General features: G+C 39.5%; 1 protein-coding gene across 1 annotated transcript in view; it reads right to left on the reverse strand.

The window, feature by feature from the left end:
* The window catches only part of ggt7 (gamma-glutamyltransferase 7), a 37,973-nt gene that overhangs the window by 7,170 nt on the left and 18,401 nt on the right, over window positions 1-12,402 (reverse strand). The window contains exons 10-13 of the mRNA XM_079802786.1: window positions 8,472-8,599; window positions 4,182-4,270; window positions 3,903-4,055; window positions 3,531-3,648 (exon numbers count right to left, since the gene is read on the reverse strand). Coding sequence (XP_079658912.1) covers window positions 3,531-3,648; window positions 3,903-4,055; window positions 4,182-4,270; window positions 8,472-8,599 — 488 coding nt within the window. The remainder of the gene's footprint in view (window positions 1-3,530; window positions 3,649-3,902; window positions 4,056-4,181; window positions 4,271-8,471; window positions 8,600-12,402) is intronic.

Here is a 12,402-nt window from a genome sequence, read left to right on the forward strand (position 1 = left end):
TTGAAGTGCTGGAAAAAGTGTGAAACGCTTGGAAAGTGCTTGAATTTCACTCTCAAGAGGTTGTACAAAACCTGAGATGAATAATGTAAAAAAACAAAAAAAAACAAAGAACAAACATTTGACTATTTCTTCCACAATACCATGGGGTGTTACTGCATTAAATCCATGGTTTATGATTTGTGGACTGAAACTGAATGTTTCAAAATGTTTCTCCTGGTCTACACGTCAGCTCTGTTGGATCTGATATCTGTGGTTTATAACAGAGAATTCTGCACACTAGGTCTCGCAGTAGCGATGTTATTAGTACTGTGGTGAATTCAAATGCGTTCTCACTGGATCTCCCAGCGCTGTTTAGTAATGGTGTGGCGTGATCAAGATCGGCCCGTGTATGAGCTCGCGCTGCGATGTCTATTATTGCCCCGAGCTGATAAACGGTCTGCGCAGCACAGCTCAAACGAGTAGTGCGGTTCCGTTCCGCTTTCGTTTCGTTTGCCGTCCGATGTTTCTCATATGTAACAGAAATGGCAACTCTTATCAGTTGAGCACCAGTGCGACCTCCAACCAAAGTCAGTCGCACCAGAAGGAAAAAAGGTAGCAAAATGCCACCATTTAGTCGCAGTCTGGAGCCCTGTAATGGTAAAAGACTACAGTAAAAACCTGTTAAACGCTTAACAAAGTTCACTTACTCTATACAGAGAAAAACTAATAAATCTAACAGGACATTTCATGTCAAAAATACTGTTAAATGTGCAGAATCTGGAAGTGAAAAAGAACCAGTCGTCTTATAATGTACAGTGAAAAACCGTGAATAGACATTCCCAGAATTCTCTGTGACACTTCACATTTGATGGTTTTTCATATAATAACCAATTCATCTTTGTTTTTTCTTATTTATGTGCATTAGGGGTTTTATATTAAAGGGGTTGTGAACTGCATTGTTTTATTTTTTTATAATGTTTCCTGGGGTGCACTTGTTAGTATGATTTTTACATCAAAAATGTCATAATTTAGAAATAAAAGGCATTTTTCCTGCCCTGATTTTAGCCCTCTGCTCTGAACGCTCTGTTTGACGGGGCGTGTCTGCTGTGAGACTTCAGTGTAACTGCTGTGATTGGCTGCTGTGAGACTTCAGTGTAAACGCCCTCTGCTGTGATTGGCTGCTGAGAGACTTCAGTGTAAACGCCCACTGCTGTGATTGGCTGCTGTGAGACTTCAGTGTAAACGCCCACTGCTATGATTGGCTTCTGTGAGACTTCAGTGTAAACGCCCACTGCTGTGATTGGCTGTTGTGAGACTTCAGTGCAAACGCCCACTGCTGTGATTGGCTGTTGTGAGACTTCAGTGCAAACGCCCACTGCTGTGATTGGCTGTTGTGAGACTTCAGTGCAAACGCCCACTGCTGTGATTGGCTGACATCTTTGCATATGAAATGGCTAGTATTCCATTTGTAACTCTCGGAAACTTTTCGCACGTTTTTACAGCACGAGTCAATCAAACAGCCTGCGCCCAAATTGCGAAATAGTGAAATGTACAGAATACAAATAAATAATGTTCAACTGAGACATTCACATTGTTGAAGATTAATCAGCACATTCCTAGCATTAGGTTTCTTTGGAAGTTAATGTTAGTCCAGTGATCCTGTATCCAGGGGCGTAAATTTTATCTAACAGTAGGGGGGGACGATAAACATGAAATTTCTTAAGAGCAATTTTTGAAGGGGACACAAATAATATAGCCAAAATCGTACTTGTAAGGATATGTGTACCACAAAAAAAAAAAAAAATTGTGCTTATTTGGCGTTTTGGTGCACTGAATAATTATCTAATGTCCGTTTTTCTTTTCTCTGTCATTTTATCTGACCAACAACACAAAGCAATAGTTGTTTAAATATGAGTAGGTTCACCACACAGTCATATTATTTAAAATGATCTTGCATCCTCCACATAGTATTTTATACTATGATATTCAGATCTTTAGATATTCAACTGCAGCAAGCCCTCTGATCTGCCACTTATCATATTGAGCAAAACCCAACACAGATCTGACAGAGCGCCGCGCGCATATAGGCTACTTTAGATTTAGAATTAGCGCCAATTCGAGGGTGGGTTGCTTGAATTATGGGTTCATTAGCCTATTATTCTTAATGAAAAACACAGCAAGAAAACAGTACAATGACACACTCCCTTAAATAGGCACTTTTACATTTCGCTTTGAAACCAAAACTTCCGCGATCATCTTGTCTGTCAGCTGTTTGCTCTAATGATGAATGAAATCTGACTCTCGTTCGGCTCGTGCTGTATTGAGCAGACACGTTCAGTTTTTAATTGTTGTGTCTGTTCTCTAACTAAACAAAATTATTTTATTACTATAAAAATGAAAACAACGGTGGCCCGGGGCGGTGCCGTGGTGGGCAAGTGACGCTAACAGTGTTTTGCCTAATCTGTATTAAAGAGAAAAGAGTCACTTCATCTGATGTTTAAAGTGAATAAAATAGTATTGACAGCTTACTGGAGTTTTACAACTGCTGTCTGAAGAGCTTTGTTCTCTCCCCAAACTTGTGGTGGTAGTTTTTTTTACGTTCAATGGGTAACGTTAGTTGAGGTGCGCGGTGGATCAAACCACTGTGGGGCAAGGGGGAGGGGGGACTCAAAATGTTTCTAAACTTAAACGCATTTTTTGTCCCGTTTGCTTTTGTATTGTTTTACTACTTACACATTTATTTTAAGTATATATCATTATATTATTTAAAATACTCAGCATGGTTTTTAGGGGGGGACAGCCCTCAGATTGGGGGGGTCCTGTCCCCCCCGCCCCCCCCGTGATTTACGCCCCTGCCTGTATCGCTCTTCTCTCCTCGTCATCTCACTAACACACCAGTGGGCGGAGCCCAAGTTGCAATGATGAAGTAGGCGTTGATTTTCTTCAGCAGAGGCGGTCTTTCACCGATCTATTCCACAACGAGTCTTCTTTATGTCAAAAGCTCAAGGAAAATGTTATTTCTCAGTTCATGACCCCTTTAAATATCATGTTGGTAAATGAATGTTTATTGCATTATGTAAGTGTTATCATGATGGTGTTTTATGATATAGGTATGTGACACTGCGGCGCCATATTAGTATTTACCTCAGTTTATGGAAAAGCTACTTGTGATGAACTTTGATTCATCATGTGGGTTTCTCGGTTTTTAATGTGGTTGTCAATTTATTATACAGGTAAACAAATGATTTTAATAATTTGGTATAATAAAATTATTGATAGCATATATTTTGCAGTAAAACTGGCAACCATAGATTTTTACCGTGTTTTACTGGCCATTTTATCTCTGAAAATAATGCTCTAAAAACATGCTTTTTCAGCCAATCAGAATCACTGTCAGATGGCACACTGGGGTTTGTTGGCCTGACTTTCTAGGGAGCAGTTTTGGAGAAAGGGCACGTCTTCTGGCAGAAGTTAGCAAAATCATTCACAGCCCCTTTTAAACCAAATGATGATGACTTTTTAATTACAATAATGTGCCTGTTTTTGCATACCTGATTGAATGCGGCTGATCCGTGGGTTTTATTGGGCCAAGAGAAGTCCAGGATCTGACTGTTGAGGAGAATCCCAGAGGGCGTCACAATACGACTTCCAAACGGCCGGTTTAGTGAGCTAAGAACAGAGTAAGCATACATGAACGTGAATCAACAGTTTGTTTAGCACAAGTCAGGGATGTCCAATCCTGCTTCTGGAGAGCCAGCCTCCAGCATCTCCAACACACCTGCCTTGAGGTTTCTAGTGATCCTGAAGAGCTTGATTAGCTGTGTGTTGAAGCTGAACTCTCCAGGAGCAGGACTGGACACCCCTGGTATAGGGCATTACATATATACACACACACTCTCTTACAGCCCTCGAGCGTAACCCACCTCATAACAGACACGATCAAGTCATCAGTGCCCATGATCATGAGCTGGCTGGCAACGCCGCCCTCCTGCATCTCGTATGATGGGACGTAGTTTTCAGCGGTCGACGCGAGCGAATCGCTGATCATTTGGCGGAAAACAGCAGCCTGGGTTTTACTGTCAAAGCCAGTGAATGATACGCCAATGTCATAGAAAGGAAAAATATAAAAAACACTATGAATAAACTGATCACTGCCTCGAAAAACACAGTATTAGAGAAGACAATTTTGAGTCAATCGTCACCTAAGCATCTGCGCCACCAACTCAGAAACCGAGGAATCAAACATGGAGTCTCCCAGTCCACTGGCTTGAGACAAAGCAATCTTCAGCGACTACATGTTGAGCAAATGAAACAGACAGGAATATTACATGAGCCTGAGCGCCGCTGTGCACCAGGGTTATTACTAAAACCATAAACAAAATTAGCGACTTGAAACAAAACAAAATATATATATATTTTTTTACAAAAACTAAAATTAATAACTAGATGGACATTTAAATACAAACAACTAATACAAATAAGAACTAATTAAAAATATTAAAAATATAATAGTTTATACTAAATATTACTAAATGTCAATGATACAGAAATAACACTAATAATTTCATTTTTGGGTGAACGATCGTTTTTGTTGTGAACTGGCTAACGATGTGATCACTTTTCATTCCAGTGACTTCCATTCATACGCATGAGAACGCGGGAGGAGCTCATGAGATTTTTGCTGAGTACAAGAGTTCAGGTTTGGTGAACTCTGACTGGACATAGACTGTAGACAAGATGGACGACGCATCTCCACTTCCTTCCACTGTAGAAAAATGAAGCTAAAATATCCCTGTGTCGATTATTGCCGATAACGTCACTCGGAGCAGAGTCTGCACAGGGTGTAACATCCTGTTTTTAGCAGCCAATAATAACTAACTAAAACCAAACTTAATGACCCTTGGCGCATGCGTATTGACGAACGCAGAAGCACAGAGGATAGAGCGAAACAAAACTTAGCGTCAGGTGTTACTCTTTTAGCGCAAGTCCATCGGAAGCTAGTTATTTTAGTCTATAAAGTTGTAAATATGGATATTTTTCTTACACAAATGCGCCACTTCGCTTCAGAAGGCCTTTACTAAACCCCTGGAGCCGTGTGGAGCATTTATATGATGGACAGATGCACTTTTATGGACTTCAAAAATGACATAACCTTTCACTGCCATTATAAAGCTTGGACATTTTTAATATAATTCTGGATTGTGTTTGTCTGAAAGAAGAAAGTCATATATACTTAAGATGACTTGAGGGAGAGTAAATCATGGGCTAATTTTCATTTTTGGGTGAACTATCCCTTTAACAATGGGATGTCATTAAAGTTCATGTGCGTGTAAAGGCAGGCGTCCCAAAACTTTTGGCAATATAGTGTATCTCACTATTCTGACTTTATATCTTGCAATTGTGTGTTATAAAGTCAGAACTGACCTATCGGTAAGCCCCTCCCCTCGAATGCAGATGAGCCAATGGCAGTTGAGTATTAGTTGATGTGACAAATTTTTACCCCCTGTCAGATTATTACCCCCCCAGTATTGATAGGTTTAGGAGTAGGATTAGGGTTAGGATTAGGCAATCAGGTAGTGACTTCAATGAGGGGGGTAATCATTTGACAGGGGGTAAAAATTCGGCACAACACCAGAACTCGGACATCTTTAGGTTTCAGCGCCATAGAGAAACATTGGAAAATCTGAAGCTCTCATCGGTTTGATGATGTTTATGCTACAAAAACGGTCAAACGATGTGCCTGGGGTGCCATAACACTGATTCCAGGGATCCTGAGAGGATTTTATGGTTGTTATACTCTCATTAAGTTACGATTAACGTTAGTGATCCCCTGCTAACATTCAAACCGAAATAACAAACTGTTCTCACGTCATGTAACATTAACAGTGTAGGTCAAAAACACATACATTTCTGTGAGTTTAGATATGTTTAAGGTCTGCATTATCTGTCTTAATCCTATTTTGATGGGTATTATAGTTTATGGAGCGACACGGGCAGTGAAAGGGAGAGCTCGCACTCCCAGTTTATCGGAGTTGTTTTCAGAAACAAAGTTTACAGTTTATTAGCACACCCGAAAAGGCATAATGTCTGTGTTTGTTTACTGTGATTGCTGTAATTTGCTGTGTATGTTAATGGTAATGCAACGGAGAGAGTTTGTGAATGAGCCGTTAATGCGCACTTCTTATGCTAATTGACCTATCGGTAAGCCCCGCCCCCCTTAGTTACTGTTGCTAACTCGGACAAACAAGTCGTTGTTATATCTTACAATGGCAGCTGTCAGTGTGAAAACCTTATCCCAAGATGTTTTTGGACACAGATTGTAGCGTATATCCCGTCCGAATGATGGCCAAACTTTTCTGATGGTTTATCAAGTTTATGATGTCCTTTTTCACTCCAAAAAATCATCGTAAGAGCTGAACAAACAAAGCATAAGAAGTGCGCATTAACATCTCATTCACAAACTATCTCTCTCCGTTGCATTACCATTAACACACACAGCAAATTACACAAAAACACTCATACAACTAACAGTAAACAAACATATACACAGACCGTTTGCCTTTTCGGGGGTGCAGTTAAAGTGGTAAACTTTATATCTGCAAAACAACTCCGATAAACTGCGAGCGAGCTCTTCCTTTCACTACCGTAGACTATAATACCCATCAAAATATGAGTCCTCCTTAGTAGGAGAGATAATGTGGACCTTAAACATATCTAAAATTAAATTAATTTACATTATAACTTAATTATAATGTTTAATATGGAGAGGCACTGAAATGTAGACCTTCGTGTTTTTCACCTAACTTACAGTGTTACATGACATGAGAACAGTTAAAGGGTTAGTTCACCCAAAAATGAAAATTCTGTCAGTAATTACTCACCCTCATGTTGTTCCAACCATGTAAGACCTTCGTTCATCTTCGGAACATAATTTAGTATATTTTTGATGAAATCTGAGAGCTGTCTCACTCCTCCATAGGCTTTCAGAGGGACTGAAACTTGATGGCCCAGAATAGTAAGTAAAAACGTCATTTAAGGAGTCCAAATGACTACAGTGGCTCTGTATTAAGTCTATCATGCGACGAAAATACTTTTTGAGCGGAAAAACAACAAAAATAACGACTTTATCACACTATTATTGTTGTTCAATTTGAGCCTCTGACGAGAGTTCGCGGGAGTGCCACGACGCATGCGCGAGAACTGAGATTACGACGTTCTTCTTCTACTACTACTTGACTGGCTGCTCACTCTTTCGGAGTAGGGTTAATCTCAGTTCTCGCGCATGCGTCGTGGCACTCCCGCGAACTCTCGTCAGAGGCTCAAATTGAACAAAAATAATAGTGTGATAAAGTCGTTATTTTTGTTGTTTTTCCGCTCAAAAAGTATTTTCGTCGCATGATAGAGTAATTACTGACAGAATTTTCATTTTTGGGTCAACTAACCCTTTAACGTTACGTTAGTTATTTCGGTTTGTATGTTAGCAGGGACTTTAATCGTAACTTAACGAGAGTTTGACAAACAGAAAATCCTCTCAGGATCCCTGGAATCAGTGTTACAGTACCTCAGGCACGACATTTTAGCATTTTTGTAGCATAAACACCATCAAATCGATCAGAGCTTCGGATTTTCCAATGTTTCTCTATGGCGCTGAGACCTAAAGATGTCCGAGTTCCGGTCCCAGCGCAACTGATACTCAACTGCTATTGGCTCATCTGCGTTCGAGGGGCGGGGCTTACCGATAGGTCAATTGTTTGTTCAGATCTTATGGTGATTTTTTTTAGAGTGAAAAAGGACGCAATAATCTACATTCTCGGTCCAAAAACATAATGGGATAAGGTTTTCACGCCAACAGCTGTCATTGTAAGACAGTTAGCAACTCCGTTTGTTTGTCCGAGTTAGCAACAGTAACTAAGGGGGTCGGGGCTTACCGATAGGTCAATTGCGAGATATAAACGCGCAATTCTGAGTAAAAAAAGTAATTGGATGAGAACTAAACAGAGCTGGATGATGAATGGATCAACACTGGAATGACTTCAGCTGAACAATGTTTTCTTTTAGAGCTGCTTCACAGCAGAATTGAACTCTGTTTGCATCAATGAACAATTATTCTCTTGTTTATCACTGTGAAGCTGCTGTGAAACAATCTGTACTGTATTAACCGTTGTATAAATGGTGAGTTGATTAAGCGCTGGAATGTTTTGCTACATTTGAATAAAACCCTCCCAAAACATCATAAATCAACTCAACTAGATTTTCCTCACAAATCAATTAAAACCAACTCAACTAGGCAAAAACTACTCATAATGTGCAGAGTAAAGTGCATTGTAAACGCTATATAAAAGCCTGCGTCTAATAGAACAAGATGGAGTCAGCACTAAACACATAATGCAAATAGCAAGCAGACAATAATCTGACCACTAAGTACAAACACATCACTATTAAAAGCAATAATAAATCTAACTAAATGTGTGCTGGTTTCAGCGCTGTTGTACCTCAGCTATCCAGTGGTAAATCTGGCTCCTGGACACCTGGTTTGTGATGTTAAATCCCTCCAGGATGTTCAGAGCGGAGAGGAGGGCGGCTCCAGCGTGGGGTGGAGGAGGAACAAACACCCGGTGGCCTGTCAGAGGAATGCAAGGCAAGAGCACTGTCAACCTTTCAATTAAAACACTGCTGACTGTTGAGACGGGTCTTCATCTTACTGCAGAACTGAGCCTTCAATGGCTTGAAGAAGAGACGGGCAACAGGACAAGTATAACATTAAAGGGTTAGTTCACCAAAAAAGGAAAATTCTGTCATTAATTACTCACCCTCATGTCGTTCGACACCCGTCAGACCTCCGTTCATTTTCGGAACACAAATGATGATATTTTAGTTGAAAGCTGATGGCTGAGAAAGGCTTAGTACATTTCAGTACATTTACACTCACAAGACCCATAAAAGGCACTTAAAACGTCGTTACAAAGTCCATCTCACCACAGTGACTCTACAATAATTTTACGATGCAACGACAATAGTTTTTGTGCGCAAAAAAAAATCAAAATAACACCTTTATCCAACTTGTTCTTGTCTTCCGTGTGTGCCTCCACGACGCATGCGCGAGAATATGACGCAGATCCGGGGTTTGGGAATCCATGAAATGCACACTTAAGCCCCATTTTGAGAACTACACCGAGACCTAAAGCACGATCAATGTAGAATTCAACAGCTTAGATACTCGCGTCTTCCTCTGCTTGTAAACAAATCGCTTCTGGGTCATGTGTCCGAATGCCGGATCTGCGTCATATTCTCGCGCATGCGTCGTGGAGGCACACACGGAAGACAAGAACAAGTTGGATAAAGGTGTTATTTTGATTTTTTTTTGCGCACAAAAACTATTGTCGTCGCATCGTAAAATTATTGTAGAGCCACTGTGGTGAGATGGACTTTGTAACAACGTTTTTAGTGCCTTTTATGGGTCTTGTGAGTGTAAATGTACTGAATGCCAATGGAGGCCTATCTGAAGCCTTTCTCAGCATCAGCTTTACACTAAAATATCTTCATTTGTGTTCAGAAGATGAACGGAGGTCTTACGGGTGTCGAACGACATGAGGGTGAGTAATTAATGACAGAATTTTCATTTTTGGGTGAACTAACCCTTTAACCCATGCAGAGGTAGTCTAGTCTAAATTATACTAATGATGATTTCATGAGGCAATAATAAACTCATCATCAACTCTTTGAAGCCTTTAGATACAGAGATTCAAAACTTTGGTGCCATTTGGTCTGAATGTGGAGTTTTTACAAGCGAGGCAATCAAATTTGTTATGCATGAAATTAAAATGGATGCTAAAGTTGTAGATGTCAAGAGTGTTTCTGCAGATATGGGAATGTCTATAGTTGTGAGTCCACTGTGTGTTTGGGATTCTTGGTTGTGTTGTGATGGATTTTTTTGGATGATGTGACATACAGACCAGTCGTGACCTCAATTGTATTAATTGTTCAAGATAGGCTTCTTGATTAATTATTGAACACTGATCGTATACCTCAACATCGGTCACACTTTAGGTTAACTAACTATTAAATATGACCCCTGCCTCTATAAACTCCTAATAACTGCTAATTAATAGTTAGTAAAGTAAGTATTGGGTAGGATTAAGCGATGCATGCAGAATAAGGCATTAATATGTGCTTTATAAGTACTAATAAACAGCTAATATCCAGGTAATGCATGATAATAAGCATTAATAGTGAGAATTGGACCCTAAACTAAAGTGTCACCGCTTTAACCTTTTAATAGAGCGTGCATTTATATTTTTCTTCATAAAGCAATAAGCCATGAGAAACTGTAAATTATATTGATCGTACCACTATGAACTGTAAATAATGAATATTGATTATGAATTTTTGCTCATGGCTACTCATGATATGTTGTTGTAATTGATTGGAAGACAACAATAAGGGGCCTTTATGTTGTAGCCATTTAAGAAAATGTATTTTGTTTTATATTTTTGTTTCAATATAATAATATTTGTTGTGGTTTAATTTAGTTAAAGAAAATATCGAAAATTGGATGCGTCATAAAGGGCGTGGAAATGGATTGAATGCAATACGTCGGGAGATAAGGAGTGGGTCAGAGGTGATTTTTGACCACTTTTAATTTGTCTTTTCAATTTCAATTGATGTTTTGTTCATCAATTATATGGATTTAAGTAAACAACGCCTGGTGGAACTGAAGTGCGTACCTAAACACAAGCCCACTACCATGCTCCCGCTGCCTTGAGGAAAAGCCGAATTGGTGGAGGGGGGATTATGGGGTGGGGTTGTTTTTCAGGGGTTTGGGCTTGGCCCCTTAGTTCCAGTGAAAAGTACTCATAATGCTTCAGCATACCAAGACATTTTGGACAATTTCATGCTCCCAACTTTGTGGGAACATTTTGGGGATGGCCCCTTCCTGTCCCAACATGACTTGACATGAGCATCGGCCCATAAAGACATGGATGAGTGAGTTTGGTGTGGAGGAACTTGACTGAGTCCTGAGCTCAACCTGATCAAACACCTTTGGGATGATTTAAAGAGCGGAGACTGAGAGCCAGGCCTTCTTGTCCAACATCAGTGTCTGACCTCACAAATGAGCTTCTAGAAGAATGGTCAAACATTCCCATAAACACACTCCTAAACCTGTGGAAAGCCTTCCCAGAAGAGCTGAAGCTGTTAGAGCTGCAAAGGGTTATTTTTTTTAAATGTACTAAAGTCAACCAAACAACTGTACAGTAACTGAGTGTTTCTGCTTCGTTCCTCTACACCTATGCTATTCAGACACATGAATTATGATAAAGGTTTATTGTTTCCCTGTAATCTCAACATGTGAGAACTACATACGGGCCACGGTATAAAATGCACATAGTCAAATGAGCAACATAAAGTGGGTGACTCCCGATTGGATGATATGTATTTGAAGCCGTTGTAAAACGCACACCTGTGACTGAAGTTCCTGTTTTGCTTGGCAACCTTAAACTACAGTTGGCTAATGAAATTATTAATTTTTATGTTATTTTTTAAGAAGACAAGTACCTCTGTTTCTGCCTTTTCTCATGCATGGTAGTGGGCTTGTGTTTAGGTACGCATTGTGTTTAGTGAGCTTTTTTTTCCCCTCAGAATTGCGAGGTTATATCTCACAATTTTGACTTTATAACACACAATTGCGAGATATAAAGTTAGAATAGTGAGATACACCATATTGCCAAAAGTTTTGGGACGCCTGCCTTTACACGCACATGAACTTTAATGACGTCCCATTGTTAATCCATAGGGTTTAATATGGAGTTGGACCTATTTTTTTTATTTGTCAACAAACACATCGCTAAATACAGCTAAACAGCATAGTTTAAAACATAATAATAATTAATAATTTCTGAACATTGACTCCCAGTCATTATTCACCCTTTTCTTATGGTTTCTCAAAAGAATTAATAAAAGTATAGAAAATAATGGCATATTTCTAATAGGGGCTCATTGTAACACAGTGTTAACACACACCCCACCTGAGCAACTGGGATTTAAACCGCGGCTCGTGTCTTCTGCTGGTTAGATCAGCATTAAAGAACCATCTCAACTGTTAAATAACAGATATAAGATTACAATAATATCTGATTTTTCTTATTTTAAATAAACACAAAAAAACAGAGATGAAAACTAAACTTAAGAAAGAAATTTACTTTTTAGAAATATCTTTTTGTTTGTTTTTTTCTATTGCGAACCACAGAAAGCAACACACTAGCCCTTTCTCGCGGTGCTTTCACTATACCGTTACACTGCCATAATGAGCTGGGCTATTATTTATGGTACTTTTGGTACTTAAGTACACATCAGTTAGTATTTTGTCCCATGGACTACCTTCCCTTTAAGCCAATGTCCATGCAGATATCTTTCCCTAAGAATGAC

The sequence above is a fragment of the Gobio gobio genome, assembly GCF_949357685.1.
Source record: "Gobio gobio genome assembly, chromosome: 21".
NCBI lineage: Eukaryota > Metazoa > Chordata > Actinopteri > Cypriniformes > Gobionidae > Gobio > Gobio gobio.